The sequence below is a fragment of the Pinus tabuliformis genome, chromosome Q (assembly GCF_031772625.1).
Source record: "Pinus tabuliformis cultivar Carrire ecotype Pingquan chromosome Q, CPIR1, whole genome shotgun sequence".
NCBI lineage: Eukaryota > Viridiplantae > Streptophyta > Pinopsida > Pinales > Pinaceae > Pinus > Pinus tabuliformis.
Window position 1 is genome coordinate 923530836 of NC_142296.1, and position 23544 is coordinate 923554379.

General features: G+C 41.8%; 2 protein-coding genes across 2 annotated transcripts in view; one reads left to right on the top strand and one right to left on the bottom strand.

Annotated features, from left to right (window-relative positions):
• LOC149222478 (ABC transporter B family member 25, mitochondrial-like) overlaps positions 1–18937 on the bottom strand; it is a 553005-nt gene extending 534068 nt beyond the window's left edge. Inside the window, exon 1 of the mRNA XM_089385458.1 lies at positions 18810–18937. Within this exon, the coding sequence (XP_089241584.1) occupies positions 18810–18902 (93 nt within the window). The 5' untranslated portion in view covers positions 18903–18937. The remainder of the gene's footprint in view (positions 1–18809) is intronic.
• Positions 18938–21952: 3015 nt separating this feature from the next.
• Positions 21953–23164, top strand: LOC149222479 (uncharacterized). The gene is made up of 2 exons (XM_089383115.1): positions 21953–22905; positions 23030–23164. Exon 1 carries the CDS (start codon positions 22008–22010, stop codon positions 22665–22667), a length of 660 nt encoding a protein of 219 aa, XP_089239241.1. The 5' UTR covers positions 21953–22007; the 3' UTR covers positions 22668–22905; positions 23030–23164.
• Positions 23165–23544: the final 380 nt, after the last annotated feature.

Below are 23544 nucleotides of genomic sequence, written 5' to 3' on the forward strand. Positions count from 1 at the left end.
TGCCTCTGATCCTCAATGTCAAAAATTTGGGAACCCCACATAAGGAAGCAAGGACTCCCCCAGATGGGGCAAGGGATGCCCCTCCCTGTGTAGGTGGTGGTGGTGGCCCTCTATCTGTCGGACTCTCACCATCTCCCACACCACACTCCTGCTCCACCTCATCATCCTGGTCACTGTTTGAAAAAACCTCAATATAGTGTGCTCTGCCAGCAGTGCACCGATGGCTTGGTGGCCAAGGCTCCCTACATGTGAAGCACAACCTCATCCTCCTGAGGTCCTTTCATGTCTCATCATCTAGTTGCCCCCACCCCTATGTGGTCCTCTGAGGTGGAGGTCTAGTCTCATGCCCCTTTGTGGAAAAGGAGTCCGTGCAGGAAAAGGCGCTCTAGTCTTGGGGATGGCCCACTGTAGATCTCTGGTGTACAAAACTCCCTCTTACAGCGTGGAGCGTCCACGTGACTTCACCAGTCCACATAGGGGCTCAGGTAAGGCCTCAATGAAGGTATATACCCTCCTAGCCTCTGATAGATCCGGATCCATCATTGATACTCACAAAAACTCTGAGATGTACTGCTCCGGCTTGCCTGTCTGGCACAGTTGGGTCAGCTCTCTGAAATGTGCCTTTGGATCTCTCTAGTCAAAACGCTCCACCACCCTCCTGGTGAAATCCTCATAAGAAGCCACATTGGCTTCCCCTTCCATGTGCAGCATGGCCATCTTGATGGCTTCCTGTTCTATCATCCGGTTAAGCTGGAAGTACATCCTCGCTATGGTCCTTTGCAACTCATAGTTCTGGGTTCCCTATCCTCCATAACCCTTGTTCTTCTCAATCTGCTTGAGCTTGCAAAAATTTATGAAAGAGAGTGCTTCCCTAAAGTTTGCATCCATAGATTGCCACTCTCTGAAATAATCTCCCATCTGAATGGGGTCTTCACCCCTTGCTGGTTCTATTTGTGCCACTGGTATGAAAGAGGGCAATGTGGCACGAGTTGGCCCACTAGCTGATGGGTGTTGCGCTGCTGGTGAGGGGTGATCAAATGGCTGAGAGGCTCCAGAAGTTTCCCCGAATAGAAACCCTCTAGGAGTGGTCCTCTCTTTGTTTTGCAGCTTTATTTCTTCCAGCCTATCTTTCTGGCCCTTGGCTAAGTAATTCAAGGCTCTCAGGAGGCTGTCGAAATCCATCTCTTCCCTGCTCTTGGGTTCCACTTTGTCCTCCTCTTCTACCATTGCTTTCCCTCTGTCCTCCATGTCTGGAGTAATCTCCAGCTCTCATTCTCTGGTCCGGTACCTCTACCTTCGGTATGTGATGTTCCGTATATCCCCTTCTCTCATAGGAGAAAATCCCCACAGCTAAGCCAAGAACTAGGGTCTAATACCACTGTAATGTTCCTCAATAGGAATACTAGTGATATAAAGCAAATAATCTGTCCAGCAAAATATAAAACGAAATATGTATCAAGCACCCATAAAAATGCTGGAAATAGTGAACTGCTGAGCCATTTTGTTACTTCTTTGAGGGAAAAATACAATAGATAATAGAATGGTGCACCTGGGCTTGTCTCAATGGACAAGCATGACCAAGACCAGGTGAGAAATGGTTGAACTGATGACTGCTCCAACTATTGCGCCAATCTGCATTGCGCTGCCCAGAAAACTGCCTTCCTTCTAAGTTCGAATGGCTAGAAACACCACTTCCTGTGCTCAGAAAACTATAATATTTGAGCCCCGGACTCCTTGGCCTAAACCCAGAAAAACCCATGAAGGAATTTAGTTGGTTTAGACTTCTGAAATTTGACCCCCAAGGAGCCCAACTTCAGCTACAACTGCAAAACTCAGCCTACTAGATTTTGCCTGTAAATCCTCCCGAAAAATGTCCCAAAGTGCTGGGCTAACCCCTACTACAAATCCCTTGACTTCCGGCATGAGCTTCCGGCCTATAGCACCTGCTCCTAAGCCCCACGAAAACATTGGATTGGCTCTCTGTGCTGTCCCCAAAACCAATAATTCGAACTGCTGGGATGTTGGCTCTGCTGGCTCCAAAACTCTCAAGAAATGTTGGCCTACTATTGCTCTCCCAATCCTCTGACTCTCCCGGCAAATGACTGATCAATGGTGGCTCCAACTCCTCCTGCGTATTCTCCAAATAACCCAAAACTATGCACTCCCTGTATGTGGTTCAATGGTAGTGTTGTGACACACTCCCAGATCTCCTAAAATGCTTGCGGAACTGCCTCCCTAGAGCGGGCACGAAATGTCCCCCGAAGGAAAAGTTGAATCTCCCGCTTGGGAGATTCGTGGCTAAATAATCGGTTGACTCAGCTAAACAACAGAGCGAATAGTCAAGTAATTTCGATTTGCAAGGTGTAGGAATGAATCCAAATGAGAGCTTCCTCCTCCTTTTATCTCCTTGGGCCTTCCTTGCCTAATGTGGGCCCCTCCATCCAGCAATTCGAATTCCCTCCAAGCCATTCGAATGTCCTAGTTCGAATTCACATGTGGGTGGCCCCCACATTCCACTCGCAGCCAAATAAAGTCAAATTTCCTCCTAAATCCCTAAGTTGAAAATGTTGGGTTCTTTTCCTTAGCCAAGGTTGTGCAAAATTGTGTAGCAACACCCTATTACAAATGTATTTGAGAAGGGACATGATAGAGGAACCCACCTCTTGGATCAATTCCTTATTACGGGAGCCTAAGATTCAGCAATAGCGAGATGGACTTAGTGTCAGATGATGCAGTGGGTTGGTTGGAGAGACATATGCATTAGCCTGAAACCAAAGAGTGATCAACACAGAGAAAGGTTGGCAGCAATGCAGATGACATAATGCAGAAGTCAGCAACAGCACAAAAGATTCACAGGGTCAAAGACTAGTAGCAATCAGATTCCAACATTCACATGGTATTATGCTTAACACAGTTAGTTCAGTAATTTTGGGTGCTTTTCAGTTGCTTCTCTCAGCAACTGAGTTGTAGTACGGATGCAGTGTTAGCAGTAACAGTGCTAACAAAATCGCAGATGCAACATTTGAGAGGGAGTTGTAGTATAGATGCAGCAGTGGCAGTGGCAGTGTCATGGGAAGCAGTACAGTAGCAGCAGTAACACAGTGTTGATGGCAGCAACAGTGCGGAAAGGAGATGCTTCAGAGACGAAGCAGCATGCGGTTGGACATTGTTGCTAGAGCACATTCCTCGTTAAGAGGCATTGTTAGTTTTTGTTAGCATCGGATGTGCTCTAGCCATGAAAATTGGTGGAGAGGCTAAGGCACATGAGTTCTAAAGAACCCAGAAACTATTTGGTGAAATTCCACACAGATTGTATTTTATTAAAATAATTAATATTTTTAATGGGTTCCTAAGTCTAAACTTAGGAAAAATTAAGTATTAATGGGCATTAATCGAAATATGGGTGAGAATGTTCTAGAAAGTGGATCAAGTCAAGTTTTTAATCTTAGCAGTTGATTAGAGACTTAATCTCGATCGTTGAAGTCTCAACGAGAAAAGTATAAGAAGCTTGGGGTTCATTCAAAAATACATCGAAAGAAATAATTGATCTAGAGTTCGAAATTTTTGGGGCTTGGACGCTGAGAAATTTGAACTAAGTGATCATTCTAAAGCAGAGGGGCAGGCATAATTCGAGAATACTGGGTAGAGAGGTGAAGAGCCACCAATGGAGGCAACGTAGCACCTAGAGGGACTGACGCTCGGCCAATCTAGACCCACGCAGGCTTGACGCAGAGCCAGAAGGGCTAGCGCAAAAGAGAAGTTGCCTTCATGCAGAAATCCGAAACTACTAGAGCGCTGCCAGAATAGCCGGAGAGGTTGACGCGGAAGCTCCAAGAGGCAGAAGAGACAATGCAGGGCTAACGCAGAGCCTCTGAGGCTGACGCAGGGCCAGTGCAGAGATAGTCGAGGATTTGCCAGTTCTGCTACCGGATCAGCCGGAAACTGCCGGGTGAAGTGAGGTAATTTCACGCAGTTTTCTGACATTATATTTTTCTCTGTAACTGCATTGCCGAGAGGGCATCCAACATTGTATTTAGAACTACTACTTAATAATATAAAACCCTCAAAGCAATTGCACCGATTTTCCTGCATTCAGTTTTTCCGGGGACTATTTTGTCCAAAAATAACGACACCCTATGTATCTTGTTCTTTGCTCAGTTTCTTGTTTCATGAAATCAAATTAAATTGGTGTGGGCTACAGAAGTAATTTACTTCAGTATTTTTCAGAAAATAACATGATAATGTATATTAAAATCAAGTAGGAGAAGTAAATTCAGTTTTGTTGCAGTAAGGGTTCCTTGAGTATAGGAATTTTCACAGACCTGGATAGAAGGATGAGACGATCAGAGCTGCATAGGGTGCAACTTCCGCATGTGGGGGTTGTTCTATGTGCGAGAGTTCGTCCATTTGATCCCTTTCTTGGGGTTGGATGGTGAGAGATCCTGAGTTGGTACCCGGTGGAGTGGGCCATGGAGATGGTGGTAGACCTGGGTGTAGCACAGCAGGAGCTTCCAGGCACTGGGGATACAGGAAGCCTAGATTGGCATTGGGATCCGAGTAAGGTGCTAGGAGACGTACCCACCCTTAATGAGGCTTCGGGAGATAGAGGTGTTGGACTTTGGTCGCACATAGCGATGTCATTAGTTTCAAGCCGACCTTCTAGCATTAAAAAGGAAGGCCACATCAAAACGAGAGGCTATTTTTCTGTAGAACGAGCTGGAGGGCATGAGAGCGGTTTGTGTCGAGTCAATTAGCTCAATTGGCTCACATTGGGGAATGGTTGGATTCCCTAATGTTAATTTTAGGTATGTTCTATGCTAGAGCAATTTATTTAAATTTTCACAGTTAGCAATCACATCACCATTATAATAAACTGCAGATAGAACATAAATATAAAATCGCAGAAGACAAGCCAAGGCAAGAGGACGCAAGATATGGCGCGAGCCAGGGACAAACCCCACAATGTGTGGGGAAACCCTTTGATCAAATCTTCTTTTATCTTCAAAGTTCAGCAGAGAAAGAGAGAGAGAGTACTTTTACAATAGAAGTCAATACGTTGACTTTTGATATCGCATGAGATCAGTTGAAGACATATTGCTTCAATTGATTCTCTTAAGTGACTCCTTTACCTATCTTAGTGCAGCATCTCGTCCATTTGTTGCACCTAGCCATGTGACACCATGCTGTATTAACACAGTTTTGAACCTGATGACAGAGCTGCTCTCATCTGCTCTCATCATCATGCTGCTCATTATTTATCCTGCCCACTGTGCTACATCTTCCATCATCATGTTGTTTCATTCATCATCATTCATCACTTAATGAGAGGATTATACACCATGACTGTTCCGAGAGGCTGAGATGATCTTTGTACCTTCATATTAGTGTCACCAAGATCAAGTTTGCAAGATCATCTTCTATACCACCATTCACTGAGTTATATCGAGATCAAGTCATGATCCTATAACTATCATAAGACTGTAATTAATACAGAAATCATTCCTTACCATCAATATATACATTGGTCACCAAGTATAAGTAATCATATGTACATTATCCTTATAGATCTGACTGGGATATCTGCCGAGAATGTGCCTCTGTTTACTCATGCGAAGATCCCATAGATCTGCCGAGAATGGGCCTCTGTTTACTCATGCGAAGATCTCATAGGTCTGCCGAGAATGTGCCTCTGTTTACTCATGCGAAGATCTCATAAATCTGCCGAGAATGTGCCTCTGTTTACTCATGCGAAGATCTCATAAATCTGCCGAGAATGTGCCTCTGTTTACTCATGCGAAGATCTCATAGATCTGCCGAGAATGTATACCGAGACTGCTACAGGAATATCATATATATATATATATATATATATGTCGAGATTGTCATAGCAACTGTAGGATCATTGTTATCACTGCGGTTAGCTGAGATTGTCATATCAATCTATTCATGTAATGCAGAGACTTTCATTATAAGGATTCGGTCTCTGTTGAGAATGTATATAGCTCAGACCTCACTGCAGTGTCCTTATCCGAGATCTTCATTTCCTTATCCATCCGAGTTTTGTGCCTTTGATTCATAGGTATGCCGAGAGAATATTTAGCCCAGTTCATAGATCAATTCTGCGTCCTCATTATACCTTCGAGTTCTGGTCATGACCCCGTTCGAGGTGCAGTCATACCCTAATGCGGGCCTGCTTCTTCATGCGAGATTTCAGAGCGAGGAAATGCGAGATCTTCTTCCTTGATTGCGAGCTTTGTTCCTCCTTGATTGCGGCTCCTTATCTGCGGTTGCTTCTGAGATTGAATACCCTTCCTTGTAATGTCGAGGTTGTCATGATTAGCTTGACTGCGGCCTTACGCGTGATTGCGGCCTTCCATGCTTGACTGCGGCCTGCAGCCTTTAACTTTATCACTGCGGATTCCATCTACCATGGCTCCCTTCTCCTACGGCTACCATCTATGCTATTTCCGTTGCTGTGCGTATAGTTGCTCCATGCGTATAAAATGACGTGTATATAGTTTCCATAGCCAACAGATTAGGGATCACATAACTATTTCCATTGCTGTGCGTTTAGGGCATCGTACTGCAGCTAGGGCTCCTTCTTAGGCCAGCGTATTCTTTTGGTTCTCTCCTTCTCCAAAAACCCAGACGTGGAGAGGAGATCACCTCAAGAATACGTGTGTGCAAATGATATCAAATCCTCATCTATTTATACCAAAATGAGGATGATGAATAGACACGTCGGTTGGGCTTCTAGAGCCTACATAAGAGCTGGTCGGCTTGACTATAATTACATAAACAAAATAAATTCATATCTCCATAGATACTTATCGGAATCGGATGATCTTTGGATCAATCCTACACCTCTCGACGAGAGGGATCCAATAAAATTATCAGCTGCCATAAATAAGCTGACCCACATGGAGTTTTGCCCTAGTTGCCAATTTAACACCTAATGGTATAGTTAAAGGGCACATTAGAGAGTCGGGGCAGCCCTCTTCACACACACATAGACGAGGCTAGCATCATTGTTGGGTCACTTTTGTTGTAGGGCTCTAAATAATTTAATCAGATATTTATGTTAAACAGAATATGAAACCTATTTTAAAGTTTAACCAAAATTCATAATATCATAATTCATTAATTTGATGTTGAGTACCTACCTAGTTTTTTTGTGGTTGAAGATGCTTCATAATTGCTCCCGCTCTCACTCCCGCTACCAAAAGACCAAAACATCCCAACCAAATTGGGTACAACCTAGGTACTCAGTTCTACAATGCTTCTCAATTGATGCAATCTGGTCCCTCGTGCCCAGAAACCTAAGAACAATTGAGGCTCCTCTCAGTCTATGACTTTCTCTGTAATTTTCTTCTCCCTGCACTCTCCCCCCTTCTCCCAGGATTCCCCTCCTTTTATTTTTCTCCCACCGCCTTCCTCCCATCTCCATGTCTTTATTTCTATTACGTGGAACTTCACATGAAATCAAATCTCATTTGATTTTCATAGATTTTATTGAATACGTAGGATTTGGTTTGATTTAAGATTTATATATTTTAATAAATATATTTTATTTATTTAATTTATAATTTTAATTAAATTATATTATTATTTTATTAATTTTAATTTTAATATAATTTGTAAATTTAAAATTAACATTTTCTTTTAATTAAAGATTTATCATATATATGTATATAAGGTGGTATAAGTATCAAATATCTAATTTGATATACTCATTATATTCTTGTGAGATAGGGATTTATTTCGATAATCAATTCATTACCTTAATTTAGACATTTACCTGTATTAGCCAGTATATATATAGTGCGATACACGCAGGCCCATGCATACGTAGCTATCATATGGATGTCCCATATGTATGCTAATATTCATATTTTGTTTGTTATTGTAGGTGGGACATTACATACATCCCTCCTTCCAAAAACTTCATCTAGAAGTTAGGGTTTACATAGTATATTAATGATTAGTACAATCACATAAGAATTGTATTTCAGAATTGAATTTGTTCGACATGGGGTATTTAAATTTGTGTTCTTGAATATTTTTAAAATTTTACAATTATAATATTCATGTTCTGCCCCTGTCGAACAAATATTGAAATACATACATGGCAGCCTTCACTTAATTAATTTATATGCGGAGACTGAGCAAGAAAGAAAAAACACAATAACACCGTTATTTTTGGACAAATGTTCCCTATCATTATGGCCATCACCTTGGTTCCTAGGGTCCCTCATACCGACCCCTTTCATCATTAAGGAACCCATGATTGTCCCAACCGCTGGTAGGTGATGAACTACCCCACCTTAAAGGGGTATCCACTGCTTTATCTCACACATCATACTCTCATCCCTTGGAGCCCCGAGCAATTGTAAAGAAAAAAATCAATAAAATGCATATGAAGAAGGGTGGAAAAACAAAGGTCAGGGTAACTCATGTACCGTGATTGCTCCCTCCTACATTCATATACCCAAGTGTGGTCTTCCCTTATTATAGCTACCCTTGTACTGTGGCATGTGGCTTGAGGCCTTCCCCTAATGCCCCACTCTATTCCATCATTATAGCACATGCCACCTGCCATTTGATGGATGTACCATGGATATGTCACTCCCCTTAGAGGTTGAAACCACCTAATAGGGTCCTTGGTTGACCTTCTTCTTGAGCTTGGAGACACTTGTACGTTCTAAAGCCCACTATGGAAGGGCATGCCACTATGAAGTGTCCACTTCGATCCATGATTTGTAAGGTTATTTACTCAGTAGAATTAATGTTTCGTTGTACTAAAAGGTAATGTGATGCATTGGATCTTATACAGGATTGCAAGTGAGTCTTCATCTTGGGTTTAGTCTCCCTATACAGGGTCCAAGCCCTCCAGAGGATCATATTGGCATTTGTAGGGTGAGCATTGAGAGCCATGGGTCTCCACCATAGCAAAGAGAAGATTGCCACTTCACGGAATCCTTCAGTTTCACTTATTGCTTGCTCATGTTCCACCTATTGGACGATGAAGATGCACCTAGACCACCTTGCCCAGCCAGCTCCACTCTTGCACCACACACTTGACAGCTGATCCAGGTCCCAGATGAGGATGTGTCTTGCCATGAGAGACAATGGGAGGGCTTGCATCGTTCTTTCAGCCCTTACAGATGGGATACAGGTTTTTTCGATCCATTTGGAGACCTATGAGGATGTCTTGTGCCCACATAAGCACTTGGCGGCACCACGGGTCATTTGCTTGGATATCAAGGGGCCACCCCCTTTATCACTATGTTTGGAGCTCATTCATTCGTCTTGGCACACATTGGACTCCACTAGGCCTCCTTAATGGCCCTTCGACCTATTGTATCTATTATTTTGCCTTCTTGGGAGGATTATTTTTGTATTATGGAGCTATATTGGTGGGTTTGTCACCAAGGAACGTTATTTTGCACATTATTTTATTATTTAGGGCATTGTTAGGCCTTATTAGGTAAATCGAACCCTTTAGGGAGGATATATATTGATGTGGTGATCATTTCATTTGATCATCACTTGGATTTGGATCATTATCTCTTCTTGGGAATTTTGCTAGACCTATTGATGGACGAATTGCAATCTTGATGTATTTCGATGTTTGGAAGAGCTTCTCTTTAATCTTGGAACTTCGATTTTTGACTCTATTGATGATTGGAAGATTTCGCTATACTTGTGTCTTTTTCATGGTTTATTTTTCATGTCTTGCACTTGTATAATGTATGAAAAAATTTCTTTCATGAAGCTGGTGTAGCTGCCTTAATGAAATGCTAATTTGGGATCCTGTCTTTGTGAGGGTTTTTCATTTGTTTAATGCAAATTATATGTTGATTTGGGGTAGCAACGGATGTGCTCTATGCACGAAAATTGGTGGAGAGGCTAAAGCACATGCGAGCTCCAAGACCCAGAAATGGTTTGGGCAGAATCTAACCAATTTGGGAAATATTAAAATAATTAATATTTTTAATGGAGTTCCTAAGTCTAAACTTAGGAAAAATAAAATATTAATGTGAATTAATATAAAATTGAGTTAGAATGGTCCAAAAGTCATGGATCAAGCCAGATCTAATCTTAGTCATTGATTAGGGACTTAATCTCGGTCGTTGAATTGTCAACGAGAAAAGTATAAGAAGAGCCTTCAGGGTTAGTTGGAGAACACACCAAGTTGAGCAAGAATTTGATTTTCTGGGGCAGGGTTTGCTGAGGAAATTGAAGAAGTGATCAAAGTTGCAGGCTGCAGCTGAGGGGCAATGAATACAGTAGCAGAGAGGCAGAGATAGTACCAGGAGCATCAATGCAGAAGCCGGGAGAGGGTTGACACAAAGCTAGCTAGAGGCCACGCAGACGCAGCCAGAGGCCACGTAGAGGCAGCCAGGAGCTGCGCAGAGCCTAAGGAGGGCCAGCGTGGGAGACACAGAGGCTCCAGAGGCTGACGCAGAGCCCCGAGAGGCTGACGCTGGGCCAAATAGGCTGACGCTGGGCCAGAGAGGCTGACGCAGACCTTAGAGGCTAACGCTGGGAGATTTCGTGGGACAGATTGGAGCTGGAGAGCTGGATAGGGTGACACAGCCCCTATCAGCGTGACAGAGAGCAGAAGTGTTGCAGCGTTGTTGTGGGATCGTTCCTCTGGTGATTTAGCTGGAATATTTGTCTCCGACTGAGAGGTACTGCTGTCGAGGGCATTCTCTGTTGGGTGAGTCATTTCCGACACCCAGATTGTATTCTGAAACTGCTTAATAATAAAACCCTTTGATAGTTGCACTGGTTTTCCCACATTGGGTTTTTCTGAGGACATTAGTCCAAAAATAATTGTGTCACTTGTGTGTTTGTTTCTTTCAATTGATGATTTGTATGTGTTGATATTGTACTTGTTATTTATTTTCAGTATTTACATAGTAAATAACTTGTTAAGTAACTGAACAAGTAGAAAGAAATAAATGAGATAGTACAAGAAGAATTTCTAATGGATAGACTTAGAAATTCCAACATGGTATTAGAGCGTGGTCGCAGATCACAGGATAACTGAAGGCATCAGCCGAGCAGAGCAGCAGCAGCGGAAACAGTTGTCCTAATTGACAGAAGTTGTTCCTAGCAGAAAGCAGCAAGAAACAGGTGACGCAGAGAGCCTGTGTCATCAGTTCGAGCCAGGAGGAGGATCAGCGCTGAGGTAGAGAGGAGCAGACCTGACCTACGCAGTACCCAGTCATCTTTCTCAGCCAAGAAGGATCGATGCTGTGGCCAGGAGGTGCAGATTGTGCCGGTGCCAGGATTGCGCAGAGCCTAGAGGCTCTAACCTTCAGACTACTAGGGCATAGGAGGTTGTGGATAAATTGCGGAGCGAAGCTGGTGGGGTACTGTGGTCATAACAGTACCTAATAAGGCAAGACCAAGGAGGAGGGAGTTGTTGCCGAGGATTGGCAGAGGGATTTCCAGAAGGGAAATCGAGGCTCAGAGGGAGTCAAACCGAGAACTTCCAGACGGGAAGTAGAGAGACTTGAAAGAGTCGAAAGAGGAGCAGCGAAATGGCAGTGAATGGGCTAAGAGATCAGGATACACTGGACGGAGCTTCAAACTTCATAGTCTGGAAGACCAGGATCTTGTCCATTCTAGACAGGTATCGCATCAAACACTTCGCCTTGAAAACGATAGTGATCCCAGTTGACCCAGTTGAAAATGACAAGTACGAGGAGGCAATGGCCAGGGCAAAGTGCATCATCCTTTATGGTGTCAAGGATCATGTGGTGCCACACACTGCCGAGAAGGAGACGACAATTGAGATGTGGGAGGCCTTGAAGAAATTGTACCAGCAAACTTCCGTGCAGAGTTGGATGTTACTTGAAAACCAGTTGCAGTCATATCAGATGCAAAAGGGAGAGCAGATAGATGTCTTCCTCAGTGGAATGAAGGAGATTCGTGATCAGCTAACTTCCATAGGGGCCACACCGGATCAGAAATTGATGGTGAGGACCGCATTGAACGTAGTCTCAGAAGATTGGGAGGTATTTTTCCAGAGCATACTAAGCAGGACGAGCCTTCCAGATTGGGAGGAACTATGGGCGGCTCTTCGTCAAGAAGAGATCAGACGGGTGTCCAAGGCGGGGAGTAGCGGAAAAGGGGTCAGAATCAAAAAGGAGGAAGAAGAAGATGCGGCTCTCGCATCTGCGGGAAAGCAGGAGAAAAGAAAGAAGAAGGACCTCTCCAAGGTCAAGTGCTTCCATTGTGGGGAACTGGGTCACTATGCGAACCAGTGTCCTAGGAAGAAGAGCAAGGGAGAGGCTAAGGCAAAGAAGGAAGTGGAGACTGATGACGATTGTGCCATGAGTGCTCATGCACCTCGAGAGAAGAGGTGGGGAGACATCGAGCTATAGTCAGACGGACTACAAGTGCTAAGGGGCAGGATCCTCGAGGTACCCAACCTCTTGGATTATACCTGGCTACGGGAGTCCCAGAGAGGAGTAGCAGGATTGGCGGATGTCAGTAGAGACGGATGCGGATGGAGCGATAAAGAGGGCTACAGTGCAAGAGTCCCAGGATAGCGCGAGGCAGCAGTGCGAGAGGCATGGAGTTGTTGCAATGGCGCAGAGGTTTGTAGAGGGAGCACTTCTCAGCGACAGAGGGAGCTTCATCATCGAGAGTGTTTCTAGCCTGACAAAGATGTTGGAGTTGCGAGGATCAATTACTTACTTCTCAGTAACTGAGCTGCAGTGCAACAGTTAGCAGTGGCAGTGCTATGGGCAACACAATGCAACATGATGAGAGGGGATGCAGTGCAGATGCAGTAGTGGCAGTGGCAGGGCCATGAGCAGCAGCACGGATGGAGATGGAGCTATCGTACGGATGCAGTTGTGGCAGGGCCATGGGTAGCAGTACATGATGCAGCAGTGCAGAGGATGTTGGGCAGCAGGCTTAGCATCAGCACAGGGACCGATGCTGGATGATCAGGGTGATACTCAGTGAGGAGTATTACTAGAGCACAGTGCTCGCTAAGAGGGAGTGTTGATTTTGGGTAGCATCAAATGTGCTCTAGCCACGAAAATTAGTGGAGAGGCTAAAGCACATGAAATCTCCAAGATCCAAAAATGGTTTGGGCAGAATCTAACCAGTTTGGGAGATATTAAAATAATTAATATTTTAATGGAGTTCCTATATCTAAACTTAGGAAAAATAAAATATTAATGTGAATTAATATAAAACTAAGTTAGAATGGTCAATTAGTCATGGATCTAGCCAGATCTAATCTTAGCCGCTGATTACGGACTTAATATCGATCGTTGAATTTTCAACGAGAAAAGTATAAGAAGAGGCTTAAGGGTCAGTTGGAGAACATACCGAGTTGATCAAGAATTCGATTTTCTGGGGCAGGTTTTGCTGAGGAAATCGAAGGAGTGATCAGAGTTGTAGCTGAGGGGCAGTGAATACAGTAGCTGAGAGGCAAAGATAGTATGGGAGCATCAGCGCAAAAGCCTGGAGAGGGTTGACACAGAGGCAGCCAGGAGCTGCGCAGAGCCTGAGGAGGGCCACTGTGGGAAACGCAGAGGCTCCAGAGGTTGATGCAGAGCCCCTAGAGGCTGACGCTGGGGAAAATAGGCTAACACTGGGCCAGAGAGGCTGACGCTGGGAGATTTCGTGGGACAAATTGGAGCTAGAGAGTTGGATAGGGTGACGCAGTCCCTATCAGGGTGACAGAGAGCAGCAGAAGCGCTGCAGTGTTGATGTGGGATCATTCCTCCAGTGTTTTAGCCGGAATATCTATCTCCGACTAAGAGGTACTACTGTCGAGGGCATTCTCTGTTGGGTGAGCCATTTCTAGCACCCAGATTGTATTCTGAAACTGGTTAAGAATAAAACCCTCTGATAGATGCATCTGTTTTCCCGCATTGGGTTTTTCCGGGGACATTAGTCCAAAAATAATTGTGTCACTTTTGTGATTGTTTCTTTCAGTTAATGATTTGTATGTGTTGATATTGTACTTGTATTTATTTCCAGTATTTACATGGTAAATAACTTGTTAAGTAATTGAACAAGTCAGAAGAAATAAATCAGATAGTACAAGAATAATTTCTAATGGATAGACTTAGAAATTCCAACATTATAGTGAATGAATGTCCTAGGGGTATATGACTATTCATAATTGCCTTGATAAGTCATCAATTGCAGCATCAAAGAAGTATAAATTTTCATAGTAACCTAGTTTTTACCTCTTAGGCCTTGTGAAGTTGCTAGGGAACTCCTTGACTGGGTATAAGGATCTCTAAACATTGAATCTCATTGACTCCATTCTCGCAATATGTTATATACCTAGGGGGGATAATATGGGGTACCAAGGGAGGTACCCAAGGTAATAATGTAATAATGGGATGGGCCATAGTAATAAATAAGGTGGTTAACCCATGTCATGTAAGGGACCACAAGTAGTTAATAATAATGTAATGGGCCCATGGTATTAGTTGATGGTATGAGGAAACCATGGTAATGATGCATGGTATTGTATGTATGAGGCCTATATAGAGGCTAGAGACTCCACATGGAGAGATATGAAGTGAAGGATTATTGTATGAACAGGCATATGGCTTGTGGAGTGCTCTCCTTCCTTAAGGAGTGAATGTATGGTGTTGCCCTACCATAAGGGTTGATCAATAAAGAATCATTTCATCTTATTCTTGGGTTTATTTGCATTATCTTACATTTTCGTATTTGATCTATAATATTTCCGGGTTAGATCTACAACACAATAGGCTAGGCACTAGTCTAGTCCTAGGTGATCACCAAAACGAAGATTTTTCTCACGTCCTTTTCTCTTTTCCAAGCCCTAACCCTAGTAGGCTTCCTAGGGCATCATGCGAAATTGATTGTAGACATCCAAACTTGGTGAATTTTGGTATAGAGCTGCATTGGTGTGTCCGTGAGAGGTCCTCCAATTTTGAAGTTATTTCACCGATGGAATCTCAAGTTTTTCCAAGCCCTAGCTCGCAAACCATTCTCCCTAGGTTTCCTTTGGTTAGTGGCTTTATCAAGGATCATTGCATTAAAGTCTCAAGTCAAATCCAATCTCTTGATCCTTTTTCTCCTCCCTCACTTGGTCAAAATCCCAAACCCTTGACCCTGTTTGGGTTCATTAGGGCTTCTTTGTGGTCCGCCTACCTTGTCACTTCAGTTTCACAAGGATTGCTTGGAAACCCTATTCTTCTAGGATTCCTTGGTCTAGGGCACTTCACATTAAGAAATACTCCGCAACCCTAGGTCTAGGTCTCCTTCTGGCCCTTCTTGGAGAGCCATTCATCTTGCTTCTAAAGGAAGCTATCCCTATCATTAGAGTCTCTCCTTTAAATAGGCTCTTGGAATCACTACCTTCACACCATTGATATATTTCTCCTAGTGATTTCCTTAATACCGGGATTCCTCCCATCGGTGAAAGTTCGTAAAGAGTAGGGAGCTTTAGCTGAGGTGACAGTGGGCTATTACTCCATTGTTACCACTTGACCTAGTAGTTGCTCTATAGGAACCCCTCCTAGGACCCCTACTAGTTTGAGCGGTAACAGGGTCATCATCTTTCAATTCAAGATTAAAAATCTTTATGAGCAATAGTGTGAGTTCTAATTCTGAATGAGAATCATACAATTCTTTTAACTTCTTAAGAGCACCATATGCATTAGTAATTGAAACAATATGTTGAGCCCCAAGGGTTAGCTCAATTGGTCGAGTTCCCGTTGCTAAGTACCTTGCCAGTTGGGAGGTCATGGGGTCAAATCTCCATGACGCCCTTGGGGTTAGGCCCTGCTTGTTTGGCTGATGGGTAGATCTCTTAAGGTTGATCTGCCTAGATTTTCCCATGGATGTAGCAACCACCCAGTGTCCGTGAACCACCTTAAAAATAACGGAAACAATATGTTTGCTTACCTCCTCGCTAATTGTAGCATTGATGAGGGCAAATGCGTTCTTGTCTTTGCTCTTCCAAATCGCAAGTTCTCTGGCAAATGTGGGTTGGACTAGTGCTTCCTCCTTCGGCTTCAATTCAAATTCATCGTCATCATCCTGTTCTGCAACTTCTCCTTTGCAAATTTTGTCCCATAAATCATTAAAAATGTGTGATCTTTATTTTTTTGAGCCACTCTGCGTAGTTCTCCTTACCGGTCAAGGCTACGCCAACTATTGAGTTTAAAGAATGCATTTTACATCCAATAATACTTGAACAATTTCCAGATTTCCTTCATAAAATCTTTTGATCTCTATAACATAAAACTATTGAAATGTATTTTCACTTATATCAGCCAAAGTGACTTTTCAAAATCCTTATATACTTTTCAAAATCATTTAATTATGCCATCTTTCTTCTTTTCTTTTCTTTTCTTTTCTTTTTATTTAATAAAAATTAAAATTTCTCACCATGCATAATCAATGACCACCGTATGAAAACGTTCCTACATCGCTGCAACTTGCAAGCCACTCTACCATCAATCATAATCAAGCGCATGCTCTCTTTAATCAAGCATGCTTGACAAAAGCAAACGATGAAAAATGAATAGCAGTGGAACATATGACAGGACAACAACTATATGGTTGAATACATAGCTCCTATAACGACACCGCAGAGTTTGTGACTTGCAAAATCGGAGTTGGCAAAACTGCTTTAAACTGCCACGAGAGCAAGCATATATCAAATCGAAATCATCTTGAAGGACCCCCGAGTTGTCTTTGATTGAGCAGTGCGTGCCAATTAGTGTGAATAACTAATGGATCATTCCAACCACTTTAAACACAATGTTGGTAAATAGACCACTTTAATAATAAAAAGTCTGAGCAATGGAATTCTGAAGCAAGATCACTTAATTCGGATATTCGTGATTCTCTCGACATTCAACCACGATGGACATTGTCAACAATTAACAACCAGCCGCAAACACGCGCGTGTGGAATTTCAATGATGCCAAGGGTGCTCCAGCATCATCCAGTCTCTCAATGCAGGCTGTGTAGCTAGAAATCGAATAAATATTTGTGCAGAGGTCCTCAACACTTTAAGCTACAGAAGCAGTCTTAAAGTCCACTACAGATTGAAGAAGAAAATGTGGCTATGGCAGCACACTGCGATTGGGATCAAGCCACAAAGTTAGAAATTGAATCGAAAGCTCATCCAAGCAACAACAATGCATAGCAAAAAAATCATCCAAATGGACAGAAAACCATGGATTGGTTCCAGCAGCTCGTGGTTGAATAATAACACCGTTCAGGCATTAAACGTGGCACAAATTCATTGGGATCATAATCACAACCATGTGTTTATTCATCTAACTCATGACCATAATAAGGAACAACGTTACAACATAATTACTTGGGCAGGTGTCGTTTTATGTTGGGCTAAGAGCGAGCCCCGTGGTGGTCCAAAAAAAATCACCGAGCCAAATGCAGCAATCCAGTACGTCAACTAGTGTGTGATGGAATACATTATTAAGTTTCTTCTGAGATAATTGATTTAAATAGCGCACAACCCTTCATTTGATCCACGCTCACCATATTGCACTGAGAGGGCCTAATACAATCACGAACTACAACGATAATTCAAACTGAGGAGAGGAGGAAGTGTTTGGACAACGATAATCCAAACTAAGGAGAGGAGAGGAGGCCAAAAGTGTTTGGACAGAGGAGTACTCAGCTCTCGTACCATGTCAGACTGAACATTGTTATTCATTAAGGAGACACATAAATTTATTACAAGGAGAGACAGTTATTCAACTATGGGGCTGTTAGTTTGCCCACCAAACCTAATGTTGCATATTTACAGCTAATTATGTTTTACCATAATCCCAAAGGATTAAGGTGTCTAACAGAGTGCATCTTGTATATTTAATTTTGCCCCACAAAAAAGGTAGTTAAGATGTTACAAGAAAAAAAAAAAAAAATCCCCCTTATTCCAATCAATTTTTATCTTCCTTTAAAATTTGCCCTAAAACTCCATTAGCCCAAGTAGGACTAGGCACTGGCTAGGGTTGTGTTGATCAAGAACTATTAAAAATTAAATATTTTTCTCTGTTTTACCTCTCCTGGGCTTTTTAAGGCAAGCTGCAAGGATTTCTCTAGGTCCAATTTGCCATAGGATTGATTTTGAGTGGATACTTGTGGATGAAATTCCAAGGTTTGCCTTCATAAACCTTTTAAATGCAAAATCTAGCATTAATTGTGGTGAAACCTCCCTCATTAGGGCTGACATCATCTTTTCCAAGTTTTGTTGTGTCATTGAAACCCTAGTCTAGTCTTCATCACTTTATCATATTCGCCTCTAATGGTTTCTTTTAAATATGAAAACTGAAGGACCAAAATACTAATTGTATATTGCTATTTAGCACAGAGGCAGCAAATTAGTTTTCCTTATTGATGTAACTTTTATCAAGAACACAAGGAGATAAGTGAAACCATATGGAATCAAATAAGTAATGAATCAAGCCAACATAGCCAGCTAAATATCAATTGCAGACATGCAAAAAAATTCAAAGCAATTAAATAACAAGTATTATAAGAATTCCTTTATTTGTAGAGAATAAATAATCTTTGTTTTTATATTATTATACTAATGCAGAGAAATGATTAGGATTGGTGGGAGGATTTTTGATACATGATGGGTACAATTTATCTCTACTTTTAACTTTTACTCGAAAGAAAAACATAAGTGGTCTCGGACTTAAGGAAGATAGCCTTCTTAGCAAGTGCCATAGTGACATGCATACTTGACACTGCATGCAAAATTCATAGCAGCGAAAAAAACTTAAAACCAATAGCACGTTTCTTACCTTCGTTAAAGAAGAAAGGATAAGCAGAGATACTACTACATAAATATAGTATTCAGACTGTAACTTGGTAGACCCATTTGCCAACTCATCCATTGCTCTTTTGAATAGAAATGGCCCTCCAATTCCTGCCAGCTGCCACCATTCACTAAGAGTGAGTGAATCAGATTCAAAACTATTTAATGATAACAGTTATTAACTATTACAAAAATGTTTAACAGTAACAGTAATTAAACATATTATAAAAATATATTACAGTTTACTATTTTCAAGTATATCTTATATTTACAATCAGAAAACTAGAAAACAAATGGGTATACAATGAATTTCATAACCTCCTCCTAAGAGCTACTAAAGCAGAAATAAAGGGAGAGTACTCTGTGCAATCCAAATATTGGGCATCTTTGATTAGCAAAGCTGCTTTTGCCAACAACTAATAGTGAACCTCATCCTTCCATATTGTTGAAATTTGGTACCAGAGGACAGGTGGTTCCCTAAGGCTTTGATCCTTGGCCTAGGGAAAAGTGTCCAAAAAGAATTTAATTTTTCTCCCAAAGTGACTTTATAATTTTTATAAAATCAAATCTAATTTAAAAGTGACTTTAAGTGATAAAGTTACTAAAGTCTAATTTTAAAGTGACTTTAATAAAGTCAATGTAAAATTAGAAAGGAAAAGTGACTTTGGAAATAAATGACTAAGTGGGTCTTTATTAAAGTGGGGTGAATTAAAAAATAGAAAGTGAGATTTAAATGAGCATTTAATCTCAGCCCTAGATCTCAATCTATTTCAGCCATTGGATTTAGAGATCACCCAAAAGTCACTTAGGGTTAGATTAAAGGAGGAAAAGGTCATTCATTCTTTCATGAGCAGATTGGGAGAAGGAGAGCAAGAGAGCAAGGGAGATTTCTAGACAGGGAGGAGAAGGAGGCAGCAGCTTGGCACACATTCCAAGGCAGCATTCCAGCAAGTCCGTACAGCTGAGTTAGCATACAGTGAAAGGCAGATTTTTGGGCACGATTTTCAAGGAGGCCGTACAGCAGTTTGCACAAAAATCGAGGAGCAGAAATCTGAGTTTGTTGGCACGATTTTCAAGGAGGCCGTACAACAGTTTTCGACACAGAAATCGAGGAAATCGTACAGCAGAATTTCTGGCAGCTTGCACGATTTTCTAGGCAAGTCGTATAGCAGAATTTAAGGCTAAAAATTGGCACAGAAATCGAGGAGGACGTACAGCATTTTTTGCTGTTCAGATTTTACTGTTTGCAAGTTTTTCCAGTTGGCTGTGAAGCACGAAAAACGAGATAAGTTGTAAAAGTTTACTTGCTGACTTTTTGCTGAATATTTCTCACTGTAAAAAGCATTTTTCAGAAATAAGGAGCTCTCAAACTGGTTTTCCCCAAGAGTTGTAGGGGGTTTTTCCAGGGTCACCTTGACCAAAAATTACTGTGTTTAAATCAGTGTTGTTAAAATCCCGATAAAATCGCGATTTTTTGAAAAAATCGCGATTTTAACCATAACCCGATCAAATCGCGATTTTTATCCATAAAAATCGCCAATTTTTTTTATACCCGATTTATTCGAAAAAATCGCGAGTTTTTCAAAAAATCGCGATTTTTTGGAAAAAAATCGCTACAGGCGCGGGCAGCGGGCTTTTATATGCAAAAATCGATTTTTTTTTTATTCATTTGGCTGTCCGCGCGGAGGAGGAGGAGAAGAGGTGAGGGAGAGCAGCTGAAGGGTTTCCGTCGGATTTGGGAGCGAATCCAAGCGTTTTTAGGAGGAATCCAAGCCAAGATCACCAATTTGTCCGTAAAAAAGGTATGTAGATTAATTTTTTTTTGTTTTGCTTCTATAAAAACTTTGTTTTTCATTGTTTTTAAAGAATTTTTTGAAATTTTTCATTGATTTGGGATGGGTTATTTGTTATGACTATGAGAACCAATTTTTTATTTTTATTTTCTCATTTTTTTTAAACATTGTTTATTTTTTTTGAATTTTCATTGTTTTTTGGCATTTGGTTGGGTAACTTGGGTTTGGAAATTGGGATTTTGGAAATAATTAACTTGTAATTTTGTAAATGCTAAATTGTAATTTGTATTATGTAATCCTAAATTCCTATTTCCTAATCCTTATTTTTCCATAGGTTTGCAAATTCAAAATTCAAAAACAAACATGCCAAGGAAATTGGATCCTTTCTGGGAATATGGTGAACCTAAAACTCCGAATGATAGACAAAACTTGTATTGCAAGTTGTGTGGAAAGGAGATATTCAGGGGGGTGTACAGGTTGAAGTTCCACCTTGCACAAATCCCTGGACGTAATGTGGAGCCCTGTAAAAATACAAATGCTGAAATTATCCGAAAAGCCATGAAATCATTGGGAGAATTAGAGCACACTAAAGAGGCCAAAGAAGAACTTTTGAGGCAACTAAAAAGGTCAGCTGAAGGAAGTGGGCCAAGTGGCACTGGTTCTACTGCAGCGTCAGTCAATCCGGTAGCTGCATCATCATTTTTTGTTCCTCGAACCACACCTGGTGCACAACCAACTATCGGTTCAATGCTAAAAAGAAATGAAAAACAACAAGCTGACAAGTTGATGACAAAATTTCTCCTCTGGAGTGATATTCCTTTCAGCATTGTAAGGAATAATCCATTTTTCCAACCTACTGTTGATGCTATTGCCAGTGTTGGCCCGGGGTACAAAATCCCTTCTCTTCATGATTTCAGAGGCCGGCTTCTTCAAGATGAAAAGCGTGACTGCACCCAAAGATTGGAGGATTTTAGGGCATCATGGGCACAAACAGGATGCACTGTTATGTCAGATGGTTGGACTGACCAAAAGGGGAGAACCCTTATAAACTTCTTGGTTAGTTGTCCCAAGGGGACTATGTTTATCAAATCTATTGATGCAACTCATCAAATCAAAGATGCAAGAACTTTATGTGATTTGCTGGATGTGTTTATTTTGGAGGTGGGTGCAGAAAATGTTGTCCAAGTCATAACGGACAATGCTGCAAATTATGTTGCTGCTGGTAGAATGCTTATGGACAGGCATCCTACTTTATTTTGGACACCTTGCGCTGCCCATTGTATTGATTTGATGTTAGAAGACATAGGGAAAATTCCTTTGTCAAAGAGACTGTTGACTCATCAAAAAGCATCACAAAATTTATTTACAATCACACATCTGTGCTTAGCTTGATGAGACAATGCACCAACAACAAAGAGTTGGTGCGCCCCGCCATTACACGGTTTGCGACGAGTTTCATATCTCTTCAATCCCTCTTGAAATCTATGTGGGATTTGAAGAGAATGTTTCTTTCAGAGGAGTGGCGTTCTTCGCCAATGAGCCGCAAACCAGAAGGAGAGGCCGTGTGCAGACTTGTTTCATACCAAGAAGACTTCTGGGCGGGAGTGCAGGAGGTGTGCGCTGTCACTGAACCTTTGGTAAAGGTTCTTCGGTTGGTAGATGGTGAGAAGCCCGCAATGGGCTATTTGTATGAAGCCATGGACAGGGCCAAAGAAGCCATTCGGTCCTACTATGATGACAAGGGAGATGATGGGTTCCAGAGACAACTCCTTCTATGGAACGTCATTGATGAGCGATGGAACAACACACTCCATCGTCCCATTCATGCTGCTGGGCTTTTCCTAAACCCTGCATTTTCTTATGCATGTGGGTTTGATTTTGATACTGAGGTCGTGGAAGGATTATTAACCTGTGTCCAGAAGATGGTGAGATCTCCAGAACAACGTATAGAGATCTCTAGACAAATTGAGACATATAAGATGTCAGGTGGCACATTTGGCTTTGAGATGGCTGTCATTGATAGGACGATTAAAATGCCAGGTATTTTTTAGTTTGTACTTTGTAACTTTGTTTCAAATTTCATTGTCTCTTCAAATTCCATTTTTTTCTTATGTTTATTTAAAATTTTATTTGTAATTTTGTTGTAGACGCATGGTGGAAGATGTATGGTGGCAGAGTACCCCTTTTGCAAAAGCTTGCCGTACGCATCCTCAGCCAAACATGCAGCTCCTCGGGATGTGAGCGCAATTGGAGTGTATTTGAAAAAATACACAACAAGAAGCGCAATAGGTTAACAACTTAACACTTAAACATTTAAAATATTGCAAATTTCCAAATAAATTTTTGAATTCATTAAACAATATTTTTTTTTATAATATTAATTATTAATTATTATTTCATGAACTTTGTACAGGTTGGAGTCCCGTAGACTTAATGACATGGTCTATGTCTACTACAATCTTCGATTGTGGGTGAGGCAACTAGAGAAGACACCTGATATGGATGCCATCTCATTGGATGGGATTGACACCACTGCTGAATGGAGGGTTGAGAGTCGAGACCGAGAGGCCTCTCATGGATCCCACTGAGGATTGGTTAGTGCAGGATGAGGGGGAGGAGGAGGGGGAGGAGGAGGAGGAGGAGGAGCAGGAGCAGGAGGAGGAGGAGTTGGAGGAGCAGGAGGAGGAGGTGACACCGCCTACCCGGGCTACCACTACCACCAGTAGAGGACGTGGTCTCCGTCTACCTACAGTAGCTGCTACTTCTACAGCTACTCCTTCAGCTTCTAGAGCACGTTAGACTCCACTGCCATTTCCACCACCACAGGCACCAGCATCTTCATCTAGGGGGAAAGAGAAAGCAGTGACATTTTCTCGCAAGAGGGGCAGAGGAAATCAATAGGATTAGAGTCTTAGACTTTCATTTTAT

What these genes read in the sequence shown, in the direction of transcription:
- LOC149222479 (XM_089383115.1), top strand. Translation starts at nt 22,008, where the DNA reads ATGAGACAATGCACCAACAACAAAGAGTTGGTGCGCCCCGCCATTACA.